General features: G+C 43.8%; 1 protein-coding gene across 1 annotated transcript; it reads left to right on the top strand.

Moving 5' to 3' along the window:
• Positions 1–259: 259 nt before the first annotated feature.
• On the top strand, positions 260–27,752 carry LOC129862208 (genetic suppressor element 1-like). The gene is given in 14 exon segments (XM_055933633.1): positions 260–434; positions 1,082–1,284; positions 11,564–11,736; positions 11,998–12,192; positions 13,299–13,460; positions 13,910–14,175; positions 14,361–14,649; positions 17,751–18,370; positions 18,510–18,622; positions 18,722–19,004; positions 19,269–19,382; positions 19,484–20,134; positions 20,324–20,427; positions 22,196–27,752. Coding segments are annotated over 14 exon segments (3,486 nt in total). The 3' UTR covers positions 22,334–27,752.

The raw sequence follows: 27,752 nt of genomic DNA, 5'->3' as shown, positions 1-27,752 counted from the left end.
CCTCTCAGAGCTAACACACACACACACACACACACACACACACACACACACACACACACACACACACACACACACACACACACACACACACACACACACACACAGCCTCTCAGTAGCTCCCTCGCTTTCTCTTTCCCACACACACATTTTGTATTATGATAGAGAATAAATATTATTCTCCCTTTCCTTTCTTTCACTACCCTCCTGTCCCTCATTTCACTTTTTTGTCCACCCTTCCACCCTCTCTATCTCTCCAGGTATGAGCCATTAGTCAAAGTTGCGGTCATTAGGAATGATCTCCACGCCAACTCGCACCACGGCCACGGTCAGCCCTCTCACCCCGCTAGCCAATGGCAGTGTGGCTGCTCAGTCTGCTCACTCTGGATTCGCTGCCGCCCTCCGTCAATTGGCCAAACAGGCTGAAGATCCCAGAGGTGAGCACTGTGACCCCGCCTCTCTCGTCTTACCTCAGGAAATCAATAACATCTATTCTATTCACACCCAAAATCCATCCATCATCTACAGTCTCCTCCCTCCTACCCCCTCACTCTTCCCCTCTTTCCTTTACATCGATCTGACATCAGATTCATGTCCAACCGTGCTGCTATTGTGTGTTTGTGTGTGTGCATGTGTGCATGTGTAGGTGTGTGTTTGTGTGTTAGCTCCTAATGGAGGTAATTACCCACAATTACTCTCCCTCTCTCCCTCTATTTCCTTCTCTCTCACTGCTTCTCATTGTATCTCACACACTCTCTCCTTATACTCTCTCCCTTATACTATCCCACTCTCTTTCACTCATCTCTTCCATTTGTTTTTCAGGCATCACTCTACCCTGCCTTCTCGCTCCACCCCCATTCCTCTCAGATGAGCCCCATTAGCTGCTTTTGTGTGTATGTGTGTGTGTTGATTAGTGTTATGTCTCGTTTTTACAGTAATGGCTTTCTGATGGACTTTCTGCCTTGCTTTTCCTCCTCCTCCCCCCATCTCTCTCTTTCTCTCTCGTGCGCTCTCTATCTATCCAACTGTCTCTGTCGCTCTCTCTTGTTCTATCTATCCATCCATCCCTCCCGCTCTCCCCTAGGTTCTTCTCCCAGTAGTGAGTCTTCAGTCTCCTCTCCAGCCACCTGTCTCAGTAATTTAGTCACCACTCCTAAGAGGGGGTTGTCAGGGCCACTCCAGACCTCAAGTGGGGTAGACAGCCTTCCCTCCACCCCTCCTGTAGTCACCATCGCCCCAATTCACAGCAAGACCAGCAACATTCTCTGGATAGGAGAAGGGCACCAGGTAAGAAGAAACAGTCCTGCTTTATTTGAAGTGCATCTTATGAAGGCTTTATAAAGCACTGGATAGATGCTTCACAAGTAATCTATAACTGTATATCTTGCTCCATAAAGATTCATAATGTGGCAGAACTGTGTGACATAACCATCCATTTAGTTGTTCACATTTATTGATCCTTTATAAAGAATCAAATACGTTTATAGATGATTTGTCACCCATTTATGTATTTTGTATTCGTTTTTATTATAGATCCCCATTAGGTGCTGCTAAGGCAGCAGCTACTCTTCCTGGGGTCCAGCAAAATTAAGGCAGTTTATCATTTTTTTAAAAACATTACAATACATTCACAGATTTCACATATGTTTGTTCTGGACTTGGGGACTGTGAAAAGACCTCTGGTGGCATGTCTTGTTGGGTATGCATGGGTCCGAGCTGTGCGCCAGTACTTCAAAGAGACAGCTCAGTGTAATTCAACATGTCAATACCTCTCATAAATACAAGTAATGATGAAGTTAATCTCTCCTCCACTTTGAGCCAGGAGAGATTGACATGCATTTTATTAATATTAGCTCTCTGTGTACATCCAAGGGCCAGCCGTGCTGCCATGTTCTAAGCCAATTGCAAGTACTCTTTTGTGGCAACTGACCACATGACTGAACAGTAGTCCAGGTGCGACAAAACTAGGGCTTGTAGGACCTGCCTTGTTGATAGTGCTGTTAAGAAGGGAGAGCTTTGTTATGGACAGACTTCTCCCCCATCTTAGCTACTGTTGTATCAATATGTTTTAACCATGACAGTTTACAATCCAGGGTTACTCCAAGCAGTTTACTCACCTCAACTTGCTCAATTTCCAAATAATTTATTACAAAGTTTAGTTGGGGTTTATGGTTTAGTGAATGATTTGTCCCAAATAAAATGCTTTTAGTTTTATAAATATTTAAGACTAACTTATTCCTTGTCACCCACTCTGAAACGAACTGCAGCTCTTTGTTAAGTGTTACAGTCATTTCAGTTGCTGTAGTAGCTGATGTGTAAAGTGTTGAGTCATCTGCATACACAGACACACTGGCTTTACTCAAGGCCAGTGGCATGTCATTAGTAAAGATTGAAAAAAGTAAGAGGCCTAGACAACTGCCCTGGGGAATTCCTGATTCTACCTGGATTATGTTGGTCCAGGCTTCCATTAAAGAACACCCTCTGTGTTCTGTAACGTTTTATCCACAATATAGCAGGGGGTGTAAAGCCATAACACATACGTTTTTCCAGCCGCAGAATATGATCGATAATGTCAAAAGCCACACTGAAGTCTAATGAAACAGCCCCCACAATATTTTTATCATCAATTTCTCTCAGCCAATCATCAGTCATTTGTATAAATTCTGTGCTTGTTGAATGTCCTTCCCTATAAGCATGCTGAAAGTTTGTTGTCAATATGTTTACTGCATTGCATTGTATCTGATCAAACACAATTTTTTCAAGAAGTTTACTAAGGGTTGGTAACATGCTGATTGGTTGGCTATTTGAGCCAGTAAAGGGGTCTAAGGTAGCGGAATGACTTTTGCTTCCCTCCAAGCCTGGGGAGGGAAGCAATATACATTCTAGTAGGCTTAAATTGAAAATATAGCAAATGGGAGTGGCAATAACTTCTGCGATTATCCCAAGTAATTTTCCATCAAAGTTGTCAGACCCTGGTGTCTTGTCATTGTTGATAGACAACAATAATTTTTTCACCTCTTCCACACTCACCTTAGGGAATTCGGAATTAAAATTACATAAATTGGTTCAAAGGTTTGGGGTCACTTAGAAATTCCCTTGCTTTTGAAAGAAAAGCACATTTTCTGTCCTTTACAATAACATCAAATTGATCAGAAATACAGTGTAGACATTGTTAATGTTGTAAATGACTATTGTAGCTGGAAACGGCAGATTTTTTATGAAATATCTAAATAGGCGTACAGAGGCCAATTATCAGCAACCATCACTCCTGTGTTCACAATGGCATGTTGTGTTGGAGATAATTGCAAAAGGGTTTTCTAATGATCAATTAGCCTTTTAAAATTATAAACTTGGATTATCTAACACAACGTGCCATTGGAACACAGGAGTGATGGTTACTGATAATGGGCCTCTGTATGCCTATGTAGATATTCCATAAAAAACAGCCATTTCCAGCTACAATAGTCATTTACAACATTAACAATTTCTACACTGTATTTATGGTCAATTTGATGTTATTTTAATGGACAAAAAAATGTGCTTTTCTTTCAAAAACATGGACATTTCTAAGTGACCCCAAACTTTTGAATGGTAGTGTACTTGGACGTTTTAGTGTCAGAGTTTGTTGCTGGCATGTCATGCCTAAATTTGCTAATCTTCCCAATGAAACATCATTAAAGTAGTTACCAATATCAGTTGGTTTTGTGATTATTTTTTTACCTTTATTTAACTAGGCAAGTCATCTAAGAACAAATTCTTATTTACAATGACGGCCTACACCGGCCAAACCCGGACAACGCTGGGCCAATAGTGCGCTGCCCTATCGGACTCCCAATCACGGCCGGCTGTGATACAGCCTGGATTCGAACCACGGTTTCTGTAGTGATACCTCAAGCACTGAGATGCAGTGCCTTAGACCGCAAAGCCACTTGGGAGCTCGCTATGATTGATAAATGACAAAAGCTGCACTGAAGTCTAACTTAACAGCCCCCACAATCTTTTTATGAATGATTCAATGAATGATGGAGCTGAGTTTGCCTTTTTTCCCAAAATGTAATTGAAGGTGCTCCAAAGCTTTTTATGATCATTCTTTATGTCATTTATATTTGTTGCATAGTGTAGTTTCTTCTTATTTTTATTCAGTTTAGTCACATGATTTCTCAATTTGCAATACGTTTGCCAGACTTATTTGCCATTCCTTTTGCCTCCTCCCTCTTAACCATACAATTTTTCATCAATCCACAGGGATTTAACAGTTTTTACAGTCATGTTCTTAATGGGTGCATGCTTATTAGTAACTGGGATAAACGATTTCATAAATGTGTCAAGTGCAGTGTCTGTTTGCTCCTCATTGCACACCACAGACCAACAAATATTATTTACATCAACAACATGGGAATCACTACAAAACTTATTGTAGGACCTCTTATACACTATATTTCGCCCAGCCTTTGGAACTTTGGTTTTCCTAGATATGGCTACTATAGTGTGATCACTACACCCAATGGATCTGGATACTGCTTTAAAGCAAATTTTTGCAGCATTAGTAAAGATGTGATCAATACATGTTGATGATTTAATTCCTCTACTGTTTGTAACTACCCTGGTAGGTTGACTGATAACCTGAACCAAGTTGCATGCACTGGTTACAGTTTTAAGCTTTTTCTTGAGTGGGCAGCTTGATAAAAGCCAGTCAATATTTAAATCACCCAGAACATATACCTCTCTGTTGATGTCACATACATGATCAAGCATTTCACACATGTTATCCAGATACTGACTGTTAGCACTTGGTGGTCTATAGCAGCTTCCCACAGCAATGGGCTTTAGGTGAGGCAGATGAACCTGTAGCCATATTACTTCAACAGTATTGTGGCTCTGAATATAAACAGCAACACCTTCACCGTTGGCATTTCATATTTTCTGTAAATGTTATAACCTTGTTTTGCTACCACTGTATCATCAAAGGTATTATCCAAGTGAGTTTCAGAGTCAGAATATGAATATGAATGTCATCTGTTACTATCAAATTATTGATTTCAGGAACCTTGTTTCTTAAACTACATATGTTAACGTGGGCTATTTTTAGCACTTTTCTTCTGGGATGCTTACTTGTTTTCACTGCTTTACTGGGAAGCTTAGCAGAAGTAGATATGCTCATGTTATGTATGTTAGTGCAGTTTGAGCTGCACACAGTGGACTTGCTCCTAGGACACACTGCCTCGGTGCTAACAGTATAACTCTGGTTCATAGGCACATGATTGCTGCATACAATATCTGTAGAATCAGTAGAGGCATTCAGGACAGTTAGAGGGAAATAAATTAGGTTATTTATATTGTGTCTACTGACGCCCCTGGTGTAATGTACAATTGCTGAAGCATTATGACAACTCTGCATCACAATGGTAGGAAGTAACTGAGCTGGGCTTTAGTCATTGAAAAGTAATTGTCTCAACGCAGCCTTATAATGCTGTGAAACGATCCAGGATCCCAAATGATTTGGGTGGATCCCATCCTCCTTATAAAACATGTTTTGTTTCCAAAAGGTATCGCAATTGTCAACAGAAGTTACACATTGAGCTGCAATAATCACGTGACATCCTTTGACTCTGCTATCAGATAGGGGAGCTCCAGGCAACACCGGCCAGTCGGATAACGACAAGGCAGAGATGCATCCAACAAGCGCGAACGGCGTCCAGCCACCGGCGGAGAAAATGTAAACATTCCACTCTGAGTTTTCCCCAGTTTCTTACGTAGGCTGGTGACCTGCGTGATTAAGGAAGCCACCTCAAGGCCTATAATCCTGGGCAAGCAAACAATTGCCACATTGGAACGCTGAGTGATCGGTGTGTTCCAAAACAAAGCGTAGTAGAAACAGCCCTGGAACTGTTCATTTATTTCTCCAGACAAAGAGGGCCCCATTGCAAAACTCATCTGGTACCAACTTCGTTCGCTTGATGGCTAGCAGCTTAACGTCTCAGTCAAGCAGGCTTCAACCTGTCTGTTAAGCGGGATACCGGGACAAGAAATAGCGGTCCTAGCTGTTAAAAGCTAACCGTGTCGCGGAATCCAAACAAAAACAAGTTTGGTATTTGTATTTAATGAATAGCGGTTTTGTTTTAATAAAAAAATAAGTGTTTCCAGGATACAGTGTTCTGCTGCACACTTTATGTAGTGCTCATGGAGCCTATATGAATGCTTCATGAAGCCTTCATAAGATGCACTTAAAATAATGTGGAAGAGAGAGAGAGAGAGAGTGAGTCACCCAGTGGACCCATACTGGAAATGAAAGTGGTAGCTGTAAACACTGTCTCCTATGTTGTTGTGTGTGTGTGCAGTATGCTGTGAATAGTGAGCTTTGTGTGCATTTTCTTGTGTCCCTTGTGTCCCAAGAGCCCTGTGTGTATTTGTGTTTGTATTTAAGATGGAGTGAGGAACTAGGCCCTCTAAACAATCCAGGGGTTAGCCCCCTGAGCAGCCTTTCTCCCCCTCACAAAGAGCAGTCTGTCTGGCTCGGCCTCCTACCCTAGGGCTCCTAATCAGAGAGGGGGGAGTGGAAGAGAGAAATAGAGAGCAAGGAGAGAGAGGGTTAAAGAGAGGAAGAGGAAGGAAGAGGCAGGGAAATGGACAGAGTGTGGTAGAAAGAGAGAGGGGGGGTATAATCAGAGGGAGTTGGACTGAGTGAAAAATAAAGGGGGACAGGGGATAGAGGAAAGTAATTATGAAGGAAGTTAAAGTGGAACTGACAGCATTTTAGCAACATTAAATCTTTTTAAAATCTGTTCATATACATCCCCAGGAATAATATTTTTTAAAACATTTCTCCCAAGCGAGCACTTACATATGGTCATTTCCACGTTTTCAAAATTCTTAGAATGTTTAGGAATTACGTATACTAAGGCATTTGTGAAAATTCTATAACCATATACAGTGGGAAAGTCCATGCGTTTGGACAATTAATAGACACTGCAGCAAATAAAACCGAATAAAAACATTGGTCTCGTCCAAGACCAGAGTCTACGCAGATCGGTGCGCAATAGCCAACCAGAGCTACAGTAGGCCTTTATTCCAACAAGCCATTTGCCACATGGACCTGCCATCATTCACTTTGAACTGAACTGTGTGTTTACAGGCAGTTGCAACAGCGCAACATTAGATAATTAGAACACATTCGCCAAAAGCCACAAATTACACCTGAAAGTATTTCTACAAATAAGTAAATACCACGGGAGTCTTCTTATATTTGGGAACATTACAGTCCTATTGAGCAAACAACCATGAAAAGGCTCTCTCTCCCTCAGTTATGCACATCAACAACAACAAGATAAACGAAAATCTAACGAGGGAAAATTAGATAAACCCTTTCAAACTTTTTAATCTAGTTGCCCATCATAAGTACACTGATAAACGATGGGGAATGTAGCCTACTCATCCTTTTGCAGCTTGCTTGACAATGCATTAATTCTTGTCCCAACCAATCACCCAAGCTAACTGGCTAAAGTTGGCTAGCTTGCTAGCAAGCTACTTCCAGACACAAATGAGAAAACACCTCACTCTGACCATTTTACTCGCCATAGCAGAGCTGGTTAGGCTGTTTACATGTTATCTAGAGCGTTCTTGACTAACTATTTGTTTTTTGTGCCTAGGTTTACTGACACCGGTCATACAGTTGAAGTCAGAAGTTTACATACACTCAGGTTGGAGTCATTAAACTAGTTTTTCAGTGCCTCTTTTGCTTGACATCATGGGAAAATCAAAAGAAATCAGCCAAGACCTCAGAAAAAAATTGTGGACCTTTACAAGTCTGGTTCATCCTTGGGAGCAATATTCAAATGCCTGAAGGTACCACGTTCATCTGTACAAACAATAGTACGCAAGTATAAACACCATGGGACCACGCAGCCACCATACTGCTCAGGAAGGAGATGCGTTCTGTCTCCTAGAGATGAACGTACTTGTGAGAAAAGTGCAAATCAATCCCAGAACAACAGCAAAAGACCTTGTGAAGATGCTGGAGGAAACGGGTACAAAAGTATCTTTATCCACAGTAAAACGAGTCCTATATCGACATAACCTGAAAGGCCGCTCAGCAAGGAAGGAGCCACTGCTCAAAAACTGCCATAAAAAAGCCAGACTACGGTTTACAACTGCACATGGGGACAAAGATCGTACTTTTTGGAGAAATGTCCTCTGGTCTGATGAAACAAAAACAAAACTGTTTGGCCATAATGACCATCGTTATGTTTGGAGGAAAAAGGGGGAAGCTTGCAAGCCGAAGAACACCATCCCGACAGTGAAGCACGGGGGTGGCAGCATCATGTTGTGGTGGTGCTTTGCTGCAGGAGGGACTGGTGCACTTCACAAAATAGATGGCATCATGAGAATGGAAAATTATGTGGATATATTGAAGCAATATCTCAAGACATCAGTCAGGAAGTGGTAAAGCTTGGTCGCAAATGGGTCTTCCAAATGGACAATGACCACAAGCATACATTCAAAGTTGTGGCAAAATGGCTTAAGGTCAACAAAGTCAAGGTATTGGAGTGGCCATCACAAAGCCCTGACCTCAATTCTATAGAACATGTGTGGGCAGAACTGAAAAAGCATGTGCGAGCAAGGAGGCCTAGAAACCTGACTCGGTTACATCAGCTCTGTCAGGAGGAATGGGCCAAAATTCACCCAACTTATTGTGGTAAGCTTGTGGAAGGCTACCTGAAACGTTTGACAATTTAAAGGCAATGCTACCAAATACTAATTGAGTGTATGTAAACTTCTGACCCACTCGGAATGTGATGAAAGAAATAAAAGCTGAAATAAATCATTCTCTCTACTATTATTCTGGCATTTCACATTCTTAAAATAAAGTGGTGATCTTAACTGACCTAAGACAGGGAAGTTTTACTAGAATTAAATGTCAGTAATTGTGAAAAACTGAGTTTAAATGTATTTGGCTAAGGTGTATGAAAACTTCTGACTTCAACTGTATCAAGCAGGTATTACAAGTTCATAAATTCCTCAGTTATTCTGCGCTCTGGCACACTCAGACGAGAGTACTCTGAAATCGGAGTAGATAGCCAGAGTGAATTTGCGAACACAAGAGATATGCTAACTGGATAACAGTCATTCAAGTTCTTGCTAGCTAACCAAATGACACCTGCATCTCTCGCTGTGTATAGCCACCGAAAAACAATATGAGGGGAAAAAGTCAGTCACTCACCCACTCCTACAATGACATGACATCCTCCTAGCAGCTAGCTATCTATCTAACATTAGGCTCAGTGTTTTTAGCTTGCTACATAATTAGATATGCTAGTCTTTTAGCCACGTTATGACTGACTTGGGATCATTGCCCTTGCTAGTTTGATTGTATTGACATTCCCAGCATTAGTTACAGTAGTCCGTTTTTGTCCAAAGTATTGAGTCATTGAAAGGGAAACAGTGCATCCCGAATGGAGGCAGCAAACAACATACCAGGCCAGCTGTGATTTACAACCCGATAGCAATATTTTTTGGACTACCAAGAAATGTATTGGTGAATTATATAAATCATGCATTGAACTGCCTCCACTAAGGCCAACAATGCCTTAGTGTACGTCATGCAATGTTGAGTCAAATATAACCTATTTTAAAAACCTCTTAAGTTGGTTTTGTAGCATAAATTGGTTATTTGATATATTTTTGACTGATATTACAATTGTCTGTTTGTTTCAAATCTGCAAAGTAGTTAAAATGCTGTCAGTTTCACTTTAAGGACTGAAAGGATGTGATGTTTTGACTTTCTCTACATGGATGTAGCAGGTGTTTCTATTCAGAATGACACCCAGAACACAACACATCCAGTCAGAGTACATCCAGTTCAACCAATAAGGACAGCCTGTGGAGGCTAATTGGCTATCAGCAAGGTCAGGGGTCAAGGTGTGTTCTGGGGGCTGCTGCGATTTTGTCTTCACCAGATAATCCCAACAACACTCACGGCCCCGCACACTGGTAATAGATCATTTGTTGTATTTCTTGTGAGGTAAAGCTGAATGAGCATAGTATATATTGTTTTCTTTTGGGGGGGGGGGGGGCACTGACGGCCTGCATATGATGGTCAGTTTGAGGGGAGGGAGGGAGCAGGGGTGAGTCTGCCTCTCACCTGACTCACCGACACCGTCCCTCCGCTGAGAAATGGGGACAAGGTCTTCCAGTTGACTCATGCACCAATTCATGTTTTTACTATGACCAGAGAAAGTGAAATATTCATAGATATTAAAAATACACAAGCTGCTAATAACACAAGCGTATGGGAACATTTTGCTGTAGTAATTCATTGCAGCTGCAGTGGTGGTTGTAGTGTGAGTGGAAGGAGGGAGAACGCACTTTTTATGGCTTATTAAAGTGTTGAATGAAGTGTTGACAGTGCTGAACAACAACTTAATCATGAACTTACTCATAAAAACAGAATCTCTTTGCTGTTTTCATTGAGTCTCTCTCTAGTCATGGTTTTAAAAGTTTAGAAATCTCACAGTCTCAACTTTGCTGTGCGTTCAAGTTCTTTTTACACCAGTGTTTGGTGATCAACGAGGAATGACTTGGATTGCGATCGATCAGTTGGTGACCACTGCTCTAGACTGTATTATTCAACTCAGCTTAAGCCTAGGCATTAGCACTGGGAGCTAATATGTCCTCAGCAAGGTTACTCATGTGTGGGAGTAGTTTGGTAGAGTGAGTGAGTGTGTGGTTGTTTATACTTGATGGGGAGAGAGGTAGACAGCAGAGAAAGATGAAGGGGGTAGTAGAGGATGAGTTTTAGGATGTTGCCTCCTGCCCTGATCTTAACTTGCTCTGACATATCAGAAGCACTTCTCCACCCGGGTGGGCTTTTAGCTCGCAGCTGAGAGGTCATCTCCCCTCCCTTTCATCTATTTCATCCTCCCGCTCTCTTCCTCTCCCCCTCTCCCTTCTTCCCCCTGCTCAATTTCCCCTCTCCTTCTTCCACTTTCCACTACCTTCCCCCTCTCCCCTGTCCCCCTCTCCCTCCAACCCCCTCTCGCTCCGCCCCCTCTCCCTTTGCTCCCCTCTTCCTCCGTTCCCCTCTGCTCTTCGTCACCCTCTCCCTCCACTCTCCTCACCCTCCGCCCCCCTCTCCCTCCATTCCCTTCTCCCTTGTCCCCCACTCCCTCCGTTCCCCTCTCCCTCCATTCCCATCTCCTTCCTTGCCTCAAGCTCATAGAGCTATTAACATGAGAGTCTCTTGCTGTGACCTAGAAGAAGGTGATGTGTGCGCGCAGGCGAGCGTGTGTGTGTGTGTAGGGGACAGACATGTCAGGGGTGTCAGAGTAGGGATGAGAGCATTGCTGGCAGGGGATTCAGTGATGCGTGTTCCAAACAGAGTGGGGGGTTGGAGTAGCTACATTGATAGCCAATGACAGTGTTAACATGCTATGGTTAGCTCAACATTAAGGGACAAATCCTGACATGAAAATAGTTTCACATGTTGTGAGTGGGAGATTTTTTATTTTGCTTAACAAAGATCTATTTCCGTCTCTCTTTTCTTCTCCCTCCCTCTCCCCCTCTCTGTCAGGCTGAGTCAGGTGTTTGTGGAGTGAGTAGGGAGAGTGTTGGGTCTGAGCTCAGCCCTACCCAGGAGAAAGGAGGTTATCCTGTCCCCTCTCCTCACGTCTTGGCTCACCCCTCTTACCCCTTCAGCCTCACCCCCAGCTCTGTCATGCAGGACCGGCGACTACAGGGCCTTAGGTGAATCACTCCTGGATGTCTATACACACACATACAAATACCCCACACACATGTACACAGACACACACATGTACACTGACACACACATGTACACAGACACACAGACACACAGACACACAGACACACACACACACACACACACATCAACAGTGCAACGGATAAGTCTCTCTTGCTTAAACCACATATGCACTATCTTCCGTTCACCCCAAAACAGCAGACTCAATTTTGCAATCTAATCCCCAACTCCTCCCCCTCCTGTAGTCTACCCGGTCAGGTACACCCTGCGGTTTCCTCGGGGACGGTCCCAGAGGAGTACCTGAGAGGACTCCGCCCCTTTGCTACCTCAGACGACCTCCGCCTACCCTCGCTGCACCTGGGGCTCGACCCCGTCACTGCTGCCCATGTTACTGCTGCTGCTGCCTACTACCACCCTGCCTACCTCCACCACCTACACAGGTCAGTCTATAGATCACCCTGCCTACATCCACCACCTACACAGGTCAGTCTATAGACCACCCTGCCTACCTCCACAGGTCAGTCTATAGACCACCCTGCCTACATCCACCACCTACACAGGTCAGTCTACAGATCACCCTGCCTACATCCACCACCTACACAGGTCAGTCTATAGACCACCCTGCCTACCTCCACCACCTACACAGGTCAGTCTATAGATCACCCTGCCTACATCCACCATCTACACAGGTCAGTCTATAGACCACCCTGCCTACCTCCACAGGTCAGTCTATAGACCACCCTGCCTACCTCCACAGGTCAGTCTATAGACCACCCTGCCTACCTCCACCACCTACACAGGTCAGTCTATAGATCACCCTGCCTACCTCCACCACCTACACAGGTCAGTTTATAGATCACCCTGCCTACCTCCACAGGTCAGTCTATAGACAACCCTGCCTACCTCCACCACCTACACAGGTCAGTCTATAGACCACCCTGCCTACCTCCACAGGTCAGTCTATAGACAACCCTGCCTACCTCCACCACCTACACAGGTCAGTCTATAGACCACCCTGCCTACCTCCACAGGTCAGTCTATAGACAACCCTTCCTACCTCCACCACAAACACAGGTCTGTCTATAGACCACCCTCCCCCCCTGCACAGGTCAGTCTATAGACCACCCTTACTACCTCCACCACATACACAGGTCAGTCTATAGACTCCCATGCCTTCCTCCACCACCTACACAGGTCAGTCTATAGACCACCTCAGTCGGACTCTATAGAATCAGTGTTCTACAGATGAGACAGAGACACAGAGAGACAGAGAGACAGACAGGAAGACAAAGAGACAGGCAGGGAGACAGAGAGACAGACAGGGACACAGAGAGACAGACAGGGACACAGAGAGACAGACAGGGACACAGAGAGACAGACAGGGAGACAGAGGTTTGAAGCAGCCTTTGTGTTTGTGTGTCCGGGTTGGGATGTATAAATGGCGACTGAACCCCAAAATGTGCCAAAGGTTGAAATTAATTGCTCCCTCTCTCTTTGCCTCTCCTGCCATTTCTTTTCCCCTTGTCTCTCTTTCTCTGTGTTCCAGGATGGAGGAGTCTCTGTGCCTGTCTGCACTGCGCTCTCAGTTCTACTCTGTACCAGCAGGCGGAGCCTTCTCTACCCTCCACCCCTCTGCCCTCCACATGCACGTGCCTGGGGCACGCTACCCTGGGGAGCTCAGCCACACACACAGCGCAATAGCTGAGAGGTAACACACACTCTTATAATACACACACACACCTGCACCTGCCCTTAGGGCTGCTACCTTTGGAAGCTGAACAATCACTCTGGCTGAGAGGTGTTACACTCATACATGCACACACACTTTGTAATCTCTCTGCAGGAAAAGCACAGGTTGCTGACTGTGTTATATTTTGCTACCATATACACATCACACACACCAATACACACATCGGTGTCTGTGTGTGTTTATATCCTGTTGTTACCTATTAATTGTTCATCTTCTCTTGCTCACTCATGCTGTCTTAATGCTCTGTGTGTGTGTGCGCGCCTGCAAGCGTGGGCATGTGTGTGCATAGGTATGTGTTTAACAGTGTGTGGTTAATCTGCCCCATGTTGGGTGTTGCATCTCTCATCATCTCTCCCATGTGTCTGTGGTGTGTGGATGTGTGTGTGTATCTTTTAACCTCCCCACAGACTACAGATGGAGGAAGACATTCGCCAACGAGAGAAACAGAGGGAGAGGGAGCTTGAGCTGGAACGGGAGAGAGAGAGGGAGCGGGACAGAGAGAGAGAAAGGGAGCGAGAAAGGAAGAGGGAGAGAGAGAGGCAGAGGGAGAGAGAGAGGCAGAGGGAGATGGTGAAAGCGGTGGGGATCCAGTACCTTGCTGGACTGAAGGCTCTCACGGCTCCGCCGGAGACCAGGGTCTTACCTGGGGAGAGACTGACACCCAAAAGACTGGGTGCGGTGTACATACACACACACACACATATACAGTAAAGATGAAATACACACACTGATTGGTTGATTTCCCGTTAATTAAGCACCAGATATTTCTCTTGAAAGTAGAGACTGATCACCATCCATATCATGCATTATAAAGTGCATAATGTAGTGTTTAATTATAATACTTCAATACTTCCCCAGGTAAGCCCCCCCTCCCTGCCCTCCCAGTCCCTAAACCTCTACAGCCAGACCTCCAGTCCTCCAGGGGGTCAGCCTCCCACCCCATTCCCACCCTGGTGCCCTCTCAGATGGGGAATGCACACACTGCCTCAGCCTCTATCGGGGGGCTCCATGGAACACTGGCCTCTGCAATGAAGCTCCAACAGGCCAATGGGGAGAATCTCTGGTTGTCAAATCAGCGCCGGCAGGGGCAGGAGAGTGAGGCGTGGTCACCTGGGGAAGGGGTGGAGCCTAGGAGACACAGCTACAGGTGAGTGTCTAATCAGGCAAGGAACAAGCAGTTGAGAAATGCATAAGTTAACCAGTTTCCCCAGCAGGAACAGGATCCAGCACCTTTCAGTTTTTAAATGTTTCTTTCCGGAACCCATTTTCTAGGATCTGTTACCTCTTGTGGTGTAAAGTACTTAAGTGAAAATACTTGAAAGTTCTACTTAAGTAGTTTTTGGGGTATCTGTACTTTACTTTACTATTTATATTTTTGACAACCTTTACTTCTAGTTCACTACATTCCTAAATACAATTATGTACTTTTTACCCCATACATTTTCCTTGACATCCAAAAGTACTCTTTACATTTTGAATGCTTAGCAGTACAGGACAATGGTCTAATTCACAAACTTATCAAGAGAATATCACTGGTCATCCCTACTGCCTCTGATCTGTCGGACTCACTAAACACATGCTTCATTTGTAAATGGTGTCTGAGTGTTGGAGTGTGCCCCTGGCTATCCATAAATAAAAGAAAAAAAGAAAATGGTGCCGTCTGATTTGCTTAATATAAGGAATTTGAAATTATTCTTACTTTTACTTTTGATACTTAAGTATATTTTTGCAATCACATTTACTTTTGATACTTAAGTATTTTTTAAAACCAAATTCTTTTAGACTTTTACTCAAGTAGGATTTTACTAGGTGACTTCCACTCTTACTTGAGTAATTTTCTATTAAAGTATCTTTACTTTTGTAAGTATGACAATTCGGTACTTTTTCCGCCACTGCTTATCACTGTTTGTAATGTAATTTTTTAAATAAAAACAATCAGAGCTCATTCAAGTTGCTTTGTCTGTAATTCTCCTGCCCTCTAAAAACGTCATGTGAATAGTGGCTGATTTTCTTAGAATTGATTTGTGTTGGGCCGGCCCGGGTTTATGGTTTACGCAACATTGTAGCATGTGTCAAAATCATTCCACGGATGGCCGAGTTTCTGCTGGTTTTTCGCTCCACCCTTGTACTTTTTTGATGAATTAAGGTCACTAATTAGTAAGCAACTCCCTTTCACCTGGTTGTAAAGGTCTTAATTGAAAGGAAAAAGCTAAAACCGGCAGACACTCGGGCCTCTGTGGAATGTGTTTGACACCCCTGTTGTAGCCTATGACCCCTCAAACTTAACTCTGGACCTCGAAGCTGGTGTCACGTTCCTGACCTATTTTCTGTTAGTTTGTTATGTGTGTTAGTTGGTCAGGACGTGAGGTTGGGTGGGCATTCTATGTTTTCTGTTTCTATGTTGGTTTATGGGTTGCCTGGTATGGCTCTTAATTAGAGGCAGGTGTTTGGCGTTTCTCTAATTAAGAGTCATATTTAGGTAGGCGTTTTCACAGTGTTCGTTGTGGGTGATTGTCTCCTGTGTCTGTGTATATGTTTGCACCATATGGGACTGTTTGCGGTTTGTTCGTTTTATGTAGTCTGTTCCTGTTCATTGCGTTCTTCACGTTATATGTAAGTTCGTCGTTCAGGTCTGTCTGCATCGTTTATTTGTTTTGTTTGTTTATGCAAGTTTAGTTTGTTTTTCTGTCGTGTTCAATAAATCATGTCATTTCACTACGCTGCGCCTTGGTTCCCTCAATACTCCTCCTTTTCGATTGAAGAGGAGGAGGACCGCCGTTACAGCTGGTTCCACTGCATTTTTTCATTATTTCCCCCTAGTCAGGGACTGATCAGGGACTGACACCAGGTGTGTGCAATTATTTATCAGGTAGAACAGAAAACCAGCAGGTGCCGGACCTCGTAGTGTAAGAGTTCAGTACCCTTACAATAGACCAACGAGTGGTCATTGCTGTGGTGAGAGAGAGCAGCGTGCCTGTAACTCTCACAGAACTAGAATGATATTCACTGTCTATGATCTCTCTCTGCTCTGATAGACATGAGCCTGCAACTCTCATCTCTCCAGTGTTGCACTTCATCATTTATTTCCTTATAGAATCATAATCATAGCCGCGGAAGGGTGCTGGAGGAGCCACAGCACTCCTGATGAATTGAAATACATTTGCCAAAGTTATAGAATTACTGCTGTCAGTTCAGAAAGAAAGGGAATCATTCCGAATACTACACCAGGAGTGGGCCTATGCCTTTAATTTAGCCACAGAGGAGAAATAGCGTGGCAAATCTGTCAGTGAACAGCATCTAGCCAAAACAGGCCTTTCGCAATGTTTCAAATACAATCGTTGGAAAGCATATGGCTCCTGCTGAAAAGAGAAGACTCTAATCTGTCTATAAATCGACCAAAATATTTGATCAACTTCCAAATAGGCCTGTTAAGTGAACAGCATTGCTTTACAAAGTAAAACAAGAGAGAGATGAGCTTTAGGCACGAGCGCATTGACCATCGCTGGTGAGTGAGCTGTGCATCATTGGCTGAGTCAGTGAAACTGGAAAGCTTTTTTAGGACTATCGTTTCCTCCTCATATTGTACACTTTGTGTCTCCACACACCTAGGCTTAGACTATTTTTATTGATCTGAGATTCTCAGTTTGTCAATGTCAAAGTAGCCTGTCATTCTGATCATTTGTGAGGTAACAAAAAAAGATTCTGCTAAAGTATCCAGTCATCAGAAATGATGTGGAATTGTGTGAAATGTGTTTCTAAAAGACAACATTGTTCCTAGACCCTAGGCTCCACATTTTTTCCCCCGTGTGTGCAACTTCTGCAAGCACCTCTACTCTACTGCTCTATGCCAGTACGCAAAAGCAATGGTAATGCAAAAGCAATGGTAACGCAACGGTAACGCAAAAGCAACGGTAACGCAAAAGCAACGGTAACGCAAAAGCAACGGAAATGCAAAAGCAATGGTAATGCATGCAATGATTTATTATTATAAAGGTGATATTTTTCTGGTACTTCAGAGCCCCCCACGTCAACCCCCCCCCCCTCCCCCGGGCTCACTTTTACAGATGAAACACTGATGTGCATGCGTTAATGCATGTATTAAGGTAACACTGCAGTGTCCTCCGAGTCAGTACTCTTTCTACTCTGCTGACATCTGCTTTTAGCTTGGCTGCATCATCAAGGTCAACTCTGATAAAAACCAAGTGTGTGTGTTTGTGTGTGACTATATTGTTTTTCTTGTCTTCACAGGTCCAACGCCAGCCAGCGTGACCCAGGCAACAGAGAGTCTCAACCCCACCTAGGAGCCCCACCTCCACTCATCTCCCCCAAAGCTCCCCCTCCCCTCCTCCCCCACCCCCCTGTCCCTCCCACCACCCTCTGGAACCCTGCCTCTCTCACAGAGACTCCCACAGACCCTCGTCGCAGGTTTGACTCCCCTATTCCCCCCTCCCGCCCTCCTCCTGGTCTGACCAGAGCTGAGTGGCCCCCCAGTTGGGAGCGGGGGGAGGAGGGATGCAGGAGGACGGGGGAGGGTCCAGAGAGGTTCTCCTTCATCAGGGGACCCGTTCTGCAGGTTTCTGGCCTCTGGAGCATGGCTGAGATTGAAAGATCCACTCACAGTAACCACCACCATAACCACCTCCACCAGCACGGCTCACTGCTCCTGTCCTCCCCCAGCCCCAGCTCTGACCTGGGGGTCCAGCGCCCGTCCAGCTCCCCCTCTCCCTCCAGGGACCTCCAGAAGTCTGAGCGGCCAGGCCAGGAGCCTCAAAACCCAGTGGTGTACGATAAGATCCTTCAGCAGCAGCACAGGCTGGTCAGCAAGCTGGATCTGGAGGAGAGCAGGAGGAGAGAGGCCAGGGAGGGAGGTAAGAAGAAAGGGGATGTAAGAGGGAGGGAGAGAGGTGAGGAGAGTGGGCATTCAAGACGGGATAAGACGAGATCTGGGTGGGCTTTAACAAAAATCTGGTCTGTCTCTTTCTCCCTCTCCCCCCTCCCCTCCCCCAGGGTATTACTATGATCTAGATGACTCGTATGATGAGAGTGATGAGGAGGAAGTGAGGGCCCACCTCAGAAGGGTTGCAGAGCAGCCCCCCCTAAAACTAGACACATCCTCAGAGGTTAACAAGTTAACAATTTCCACACACATTAACAATTTTCACTTGTTCTTCTATTATATCGTTGTATGATTTAATTCTCTGTAATCTGTCTCTCTGTAGAAGGTGTGTTTTCTGCGTGTGTGTGGCTTGACCACGCTGGCCCATCGGGACCAGCTGTTTCATCAGAAGAGGAGGAAGAGGAGGAGGATGCTGAGAGAGCGCAGCAACTCCCCTCCTCCTGTACAAGGCAAGAGGAAGACCCCTTGTTCTACTGTGGCACCCGTCCCCCCCCTCAGCACCACTCTCACCCCTGAAGAGATGAACTGCTTCCCCCAACTGGAGGACAAGAAACACTTCCTCAACATGCTTAGCCTGTCCCATGTCACGAGCCAGCAGAGGAGAGGTAAAATACAGTACACTAACCCCAGCACAGTACACCCTAGCTCTTATTCTCCAACCCCTATCCACTACAACCTAGTGTACTCTAATGCCCTATCCATTGGGTATTAAAATCTTACCCTAGGAGTTCCGAAGTACTGCTGTTTTTTTGTTCTACCTGATAGTTAATTGCACCAACCTGGTGTCTAAATCTCTCCCTGATTAGAGGAGAAGAATAAAAAAAACTGTGGAACTTGCTCTCTTTTTCTATCTCTCTCTTGCTCTGTAGATAAGGAAAAGATGGAGGGGTTGCTGAAGGCTATAAAGCTAAAGAGTGTGACATTGGACACCATCAGATACAACCCATTACCCCTCTGTAGCAGCACTCCTGTTCTCTCAACTGGTAAGACTCACACACACACACACGCACACACACACACACACACACACACACACACACACACACACACACACGAGATCCTTATACTGTGTTTATGTTTTCAGGAGACTACACACCTGACCTCCCAGCCTGCAAGTCAAACGGACTACACTACCCAGACTCCCCAAGCCCCTTGCCCCCCTACCCCCACCATCCCGACAAACTTCACACAGACCCACTAAACCCCCAACCCCTTCCACTCTGCCACCCCCCTCCCCTGGGCCTCCACCCCGACAGGGCAGGACTGTGCGAACGTCACCCATCTAAGAGGCTCCAAGGTCTCCAGATCGGAGCGGGCCACCTTGGCCATCCTCCCCAACTGAAGGTGCCCCTGGCTGGGCAGAATGGGCAGAACAAGCCCTGGGAAAGATTCATCCGGGAGGACTTCGCCCAACACTTCCACCAGGCTGTGTTGCAGTCTACCCACAAGACACTGGGTAGCTCCATATGCGTTCCAGAGTCCAGTATAAAGTCTGAGCCCTCAGCGCCCTACAACATCCCCCCTCTGAAGAGACCAGACCCCCTCCACACACCTCCACACCCCACCAATGGGCATCATCCCTACCCTTCTCCACCCCACCATGACCCTGATGGCGTACGGGTTGATCGCTCAGAGGAAGATGAGGAAGAGGAGGACGAAGAGGAGGACGAAGAAACCCCTAGGAAGTGGAAGGGCATAGAGTCAGTCTTTGAGGCGTATCAGGAGTATGTGGATGGTGAGTTAACCTTTCATCTACAAATAGTTTTTTGTTTTTTGTCAAATTTTCTTTCTCTTCCCCCAACACACAATTTCTCACCCTCTATCTATGCCCATCTCCCTGTCTGTCTTCCTCCCTCTATGACCCCATGTCTCCCCTTTACCCTCCTGTCGCTCTCTCTATTTCTCTCTTCCCCCTCTCTCTCAGAGCGGGGTATGGAGAGACAGGTTCTCCACAGTCAGTGCAGGAGGCTGGAGACTCAGAACAACACTCTCCGTCTGACAGCTGAACAACTCTCACACAGCATGGCGGTAAGAAACTCAGGGCCCATATCCACAAAGTGTCCACAAAGTTCCCATATCCACAAAGTATCCACAAAGCTCCCATGTCTACAAAGCTCCCATATCCACAAAGTGCCCACAAAGCTCCCATATCCACAAAGCTCCTATATCCACAAAGCTCCCATATCCACAAAGTGCCCACAAAGCTCCCATATCCACAAAGCTCCCATATCCACAAAGCTCCCATATCCACAAAGTGTCCACAAAGCTCACATATTCACAAAGTATCTCAGAGTAGGAGTACTGATCTAATCAAATCAAATGTTATTTGTCACATGCTTTGTAAACGACAGGTGTAGACCAACAGTGAAATGTTTATTTATGGACACTTCCCAACAATAAAGAAATAAAAAAAGAGAAATAACAGAATAATAACACAAGGAATAAATACACAATGAGTAACTATAACTTGGCTATATACACAGGGTACCAGTACTGAGTCGATGTGCAGGGGTACGAGGTAATTGAGGTAGATTGGCTCCTCAGATCCTCAAAAATGTATACAGCTACACCATCGAGAGCATCCTGCCCGGTTGCATCACCGCCTGGTATGGCAACTGCTCGGCATCTGACCGTAAGGCGCTACAGAGGGTAGTGCATATGGCACAGTACATCACTGTGGCCAAGCTTCCTGCCATACAGGACCTATATACTAGGCGGTGTTAGAGGAAGTCCAAAACATTTGTTAAAGACTCCAGTCACCCAAGTCATAGACTGTTCTCTCTGCTACCGCACAGCGAGCAGTACCGGAGCGCCAAGTCTAGGTCCAAAAGGCTCCTTAACAGCTTCTACCCCCAAGTCATAAGACTGCTAAACAATTCATCAAATGGCCACCCGGACTATTTACTTTGACCCCCCGCCCTCCTTTGTTTTTACACTGCTGCTACTCACTGTTTATTATCTATGCATAGTCACTTTACCCCTACCTACATGTACAAATTACCTCGACTAACCTGTATCCCCGCACATTGACTCTGTACCGGTAACCCCCTGTATATAGCCTCGTTATTGTTATTTTATTGTGTTACTTTTAATTTTATTTAATTTTTTTTAAATTTAGTAAATATTTTCTTAACTCTATTTCTTGAACTGCATTGTTGGTTAAGGGCTTGTAAGTAAGCATTTCACAGTAAGGTGTACTACACCTGTTGTATTCGGCGCATGTGACAAATAGCATTTGATTTGATTGGAGATATGTACATATAGGTAGGGATAAAGTGACTAGGCAACAGGATAAATTAAAAGGTCAATGCAGATAGTTAAATAGTTAGCCAATAGCTACCCAGACTAACTATTTAGCAGTCTTGTGGCTTGGGGGAAGAAGCTGTTCAGGGTCCTGTTGGTTCCAGACATGCGGTAGCAGAGAGAACAATCTATGACATGGGTAGCTGGAGTCTTTGACAATTTTTAGGGCCTTCCTCTGACACCGGCTGGTATAGAGGTCCTGGATGACTGGAAGCTGGGCTCCAGTGATGTACAGGGCCATACACACTACCATCTGTCGTGCCTTGCGGTCGGATGCCAAGCAGTTATCAACTTTGAGGATCTAGGATCTGTCCATACAATTTGATTTATTATGATCAAAAAGTAAAAAACTAAAGCTTGATCAGCACTCTGTCTGTCTGTTTGTGACTGTTTGTTTACACTAATGTGCCTTGTTCACCCCTACTCACTCTTTTAGTAAACACTCTCGCTCTTTATCTCTCTCTTGCTCCGTTCCCGCTCTCTCTTTCTCTAGGAGCTGCTGAGTCAGAGACAGAGGGTGAGAGATGAGAGAGAGCGACTGCAGGCTCAGCTAGAGCACTTCAGGAAGTGTCTGACCCTTCCCAACGTGCACTGGGGCAAGGGGCAGCTCAAAGGTCGCCTCCCCCGGTGACTCCCTACCCTGCTCCTGACAGATTGACAGAGACAGACAGACAGACTGACTGACCTCTGGAGAGAGGAAACTGGATTGGTTCCCAGTCAGAGGCAGAGATGGAAGAGAGCTCTGGACTGGGAAGGAAGACAGGATGGTAGAAAGGGAGGAGTGCCACACTCCTAGACTCTGTAGTGTGGTCAGACTCACCATTGGTGAAAGACTAGAAGTCTAAAAGCTGGAGTTCGTAGCTACACAAGAGTATGGCATAATATTGGCACCCACTTTAACCAATTCTAGAATTTGGGACAATAAAATGACGAGTATATCCTCCTTTTTTCCCTCCTTGATTTTGAAGGGTTTGGAAGCAACCAATAGCAAGCTCAAAAGGGAATGCACAACCAATAGCAAGCCAACCAGCCACTGAACTGGAAGGACGAATCAGCCAAGATGCACTTAAAGACCTAGAAGATCTACTAGGGATCATACTAGTGACATTGCTGTTAGAACTATCTAGAACAGTAAACACTGTGCTATAGAGATATTACTATTCTGGATTTTTTTTTCACTTGGGTTCATGGACTTACAAAAACATAGTTGTAGAATATTTAAGACAGTGTTTCTATAAGAAAATAACTTGAGGTTGTGAAAATGTTTATATATATATATATACACACACTACCAGTAAAAAGTTTTAGAACACCTACTCATTCAATGTTTTTTCTTTATTTTTACTATTTTCTACATTGTAGAATAATAGTGAAGTTTTCATCAAAACTATGAAATAACACATATGGAATCATGTAGTAACCAAAAAAGTGTTAAACAAATCAAAATATATTTTATATTTGAGATACTTCAAATAGCCACCCTTTGCCTTGATGACAGCTTTGCACACTCTTGGCATTCTGTCAACCAGCTTCACCTGGAATGCTTTTCCAACAGTCTTGAAGGAGTTCCCATATATGCTGAGCACTTGTTGGCTGCTTTTTCTTCACTCTGCGTTCCGACTCATCCTAAACCATCTCCATTTGGTTGAGGTCAGGGGATTGTGGAGGCCAGGTCATCTGATGCATCACTTCCTGATAAAATAGCAGTAACACAGCCTGGAGGTGTGTTTTGGGTCATTGTCCTGTTGGAGAAAAAAAATGATAGTCCCACTAAGCCCAAACCAGATGGGATGGCATATCGCTGCAGAATGCTGTGGTAGCCATGCTGGTTAAGTGTGTATTGAATTCTAAATAAATCACAGACAGTGTCACCAGCAAAGCACCCCCACACCATACCACCTCCTCCTCCATGCATTACAGTGGGAAATACACATGCAGAGATCATTCGTTCACCCACACTGCATCTCACAAAGACACGGCGGTTGGAACCAAAAATCTCCAATTTGGACTCAGACCAAAGGAAAGATTTCCACCGGTCTAATGTCCATTGCTCGTGCTTCTTGGCCCAAGAAAGTCTCTTCTTCTTATTGTTGTCCTTTAGTAATGGTTTCTTTGCTGCAATTTGACCATGAAGGCCTGATTCACACAGTCTCCCCTGAACAGTTGATGTTGAGATGTGTCTGTTACTTGAACTCTGTGAAGCATTTATTTGGGCTGCAATTTCTGAGGCTGGTAACTCTGCAGCAGAGATAACTCTGGGTCTTCCATTCCTGTGGCGGTCCTCATGAGAGCCACTTTCATCATAGCGCTTGATGGTTTTTGCAACTGACTTGAAGAAACTTTCAAAGTTATTGAAATGTTCTGTATTGACTGACCTTCATGTCTTAAAGTAATGATAGACTGTCGATTCTCTTTGCTTATTTGAACTGTTCTTGCCATAATATGGACTTCGCCTTTTACCCGCAAAACACCAGTCTCAACGTCAACAGTGAAGAGGCGACTCCGGGATGCTGGCCTTCTAGGCAGAGTTCTAGGCAGAATTCCTCTGTCCAGTGTCTGTTATTTTGCCCATCTTAATCTTTATTGGCCAGTCTGAGATGCGGCTTTTTCTTTGCAACTCTGCCTAGAAGGCCAGCATGTTGGAGTCTCCTCTTCACTGTTAACACAGACTGGTACTATTTAATGAAGCTGCCAGTTGAGGACTTGTGAGGCGTCTGTTTCTCAAACTAGACACTCTAATTTACTTGTCCTCTTGCTCAGTTGTGCACCGGGGCCTCCCACTTATCTTTCTATGCAGGTTAGAGCCAGTTTGCACTGTTCTGTGAAGGGAGTAGTACACAGCGTTGTACGAGATCTTCAGTTTATTGGCAATTTCTCGCATGGAATAGCCTTCATTTCTCAGAACAAGAATAGACTGATGAGTTTCAGAAGAAAGTTATTTGTTTCTGGCCATTTTGAGCCTGTAATCGAACCCACAAGTGCTGATGCTCCAGATACTCAACTAGTCTAAAGAAAGCCAGTTTTATTGCTTCTTTAATCAGAACAACAGTTTTCAGCTGTGCTAACATAATTGCAAAAGGGTTTTCTAATGATCAATTATCCTTTTAAAATGATAAACTTGGATTAGCTAACACAACGTGCTATTGGAACACGGGAGTGAATGTTGCTGATAATGGCCTCTGTACGCCTATGTAGATATTCCATAAATAATCTGCCGTTTCCAGCTACAACAGTCAATTACAACATTAACAATGTCTACTCTGTATTTCTGATACATTTTTTTGTTATTTTAATGGACAAAAAAAAAGTGCTTTTCATTCCAAAACAAGGACATTTCTAAGTGACCCCAAACTTTTGAACGGTAGTGTGTATATATATATATATATATATATATATATATATATATATATATATATATATATATATATATATGGTTATATACTGTTATATTTTTTATAAGAATTAAGTCTAAATAATGTTTTTAATAGTTTTGCCATTGATAATGTAAATACTTATTAAGCCAGAATTGTGTGTTTTTATAATTTTAATTATAGTTATTTAAAAGCCCGCTTTAGAATACAAATTAGGGGTTAAACAAGACGCTTGCAATATTTGTATATTTGTATATACAGCTGCTGGTCAGTATTTAAAACACAGGAGGTTGGTGGCACCTTTTTGGGGAGGAAGGGCTCGTGGTAATGACTGGAGCGGAATCAGTGGAATGGTATTAAATACATCAAAAACATAGTTTCCAGGTGTTTGATGCCATTCCATCTGCTCCGTTCTGGACATTATTATGCGCCGTTCTCCCCTCCACTTATTTAAAGATAAATAAACATGTTAAAAGAGCTGTATGTGGAGTGTCCCAAACTTAATGAAAACATTTTGGGAAGGTGAGGAAGAAATACACTGCAGGTGAGGGACAGGAAGTGTAATATTTTGATCATGATAGCTATTTTATTTTATATTATTTAAAGCTGAGTCTCAGCCACAAACCCCTCATAACCTGTCTGTCATTGAGATATCTTCAGCCACAGGACAGAAGTGCCAAAGTCACACAGAAAATTGTAAACAGATTCTACCCAATATGCCACAGGTTTTTCCACAGAACCCTATACCGTACATCCCAGTAAGGGCTCTACAGTGCTGCCATTTTGGGACATATTTTCCTAATTATTTTGCTATGCTACCTGGAATGTTAATTTGGGAGCACCAGTGCCCCTAGAAAAAAAATCACCCAAATAATAATAGTTATAATTCCATCTTTGCTGTCCCATAGCCTCAGTATTATGCAAACATGGAGATGAGCTTCAAACGAAGCTAGGATTCATAGGACCAATGTAGGGCCTCAATCTCAAAAATCTGTTTTTCTGGTGCTTCTAAACCCTGCATTTTGTAATTGCTGGCAATTCTCATCATTAAAAGGGGCACTCTGCAGTCACTACATACATTTTGACTTATAAAGAATGATATACTGTAAATCCTTTGATTATTGAAGAGTTTAACTTATAAGAGCCCCAGAGCTTAGTTCCACTGTCGTACCCCATCAGAAGCCAAAATATAGGGCTCTATTCAATCTGTATCGCTAAAGCATTACAGACTGCTTGATAGAAAGGTAAAGGTCATTTCAGATTGAGCTGACATATGCAGCGTTTACCGTGAAAGCCGTCTCCACTGTAATGCTGAACTTCCGTGATATGGATTGAATATAGCCCATGATCTTGTTGTTACAATATTTGTCAACAAAGTGAATGTAAACAAACACTGTATAACCTCCAAACATGGTTCAAACTATAATCATGGATGAACAGTCCTTGCATCTATATATGGCTCTGTCAAGGACTTTGAGTGTGGTTACATTTCTCCAGGCCCTTAACCTTTTACCGAAACAGTGGCCAGGAAAATTGCGGATTGCCGCTTTAATACCTCTAATATTTGTCATTGTGATGTGTCACGTAGAGCCCTGCTGTAATAACAGGTAATCTCTCTACATCCTATTGACTCTAGAGGAACTCAGCCCTGTCCATTGCAGATACCCAGTCTAAGGCCAAAGTCTGCCTCGCTCTACCTCACGCCTACCCTACCTACATAACCTACCAACATAACCACTACCCCCCCCACACTCACACATATGCTGTTAAATCATGTTTCTACATGCTCTAGTTTTTATATTTAGCTTACAGTAGGCATATCATGTAATATTCAGTGCCTTCAGAAAGTATTCACACCCCTTTGACTTATTCCACATTTTGTTGTTACAGCCTGAATTCTAAATGTATGAAATGTATTTGTTTTCTTGTATTTGTTTTCTCACACAATACCCCATAATGACAAAGTGAAAACATGTTTTAGAAATGTTAGCAACGTTATTGAAAGTGAAGTACATAAGGATCTAATTTGCATAATTATTCACACCGTTGAGTCAATACATGTTAGAATCACCTTTGGCAGCGATTACAGCTTATTTTTTAAATTCTTTAAGCTCTGTCATGTCTTGCCATACTGTAATTAGGTCACTCAGGAACATTCAATGTCGTCTTGGTAAGCATCTCCAGTATAGATTTGGCCTTGTGTTTTAAGTTATTGTCCTGCTGAAAGGTGAATTCATCTCCCAATGTCTGGTGGAAAGCAGACTGAACCAGGTTTTTCTCTAGGATTTTGCCTGTGCTTATCTCCATTCTGTTTCTTTTTTTTATCCTGAACAACTCCCCAGTCCTTAACATTTACAAGCATACCCATAACATGATGCAGCCATCAATGCTTGGAAATATTGAGAGAGGTACTCAGTAATGTGTTGTCTAGGATTTGCCCTAAACATAACACTTTGTATTCAGGACAAAAAGTTAATTGCTTTGCCATCTTTTTTTCTGGATTAATTTAGTGCCTTGTTGCAAACAGGATGCATGTTTTGGAATAATTTTATTCTGTACAGGTTTCTGTCTTTTCCCTCTCTCAATTAGGTTAATATTGTGGAGTAACTACAATGTTGGTGACCCATCTTCAGTTTTCTCCTATCACAGCCATTAAACTCTGTAACTGTTTTAAAGTCA

The sequence above is a fragment of the Salvelinus fontinalis genome, chromosome 9, assembly GCF_029448725.1.
Source record: "Salvelinus fontinalis isolate EN_2023a chromosome 9, ASM2944872v1, whole genome shotgun sequence".
In the NCBI taxonomy this organism is placed as follows: Eukaryota; Metazoa; Chordata; class Actinopteri; order Salmoniformes; family Salmonidae; genus Salvelinus; species Salvelinus fontinalis.
The sequence above is the reverse complement of the archived record's forward strand: the minus strand, read 5'-3'. Positions and strand labels throughout refer to the sequence as shown.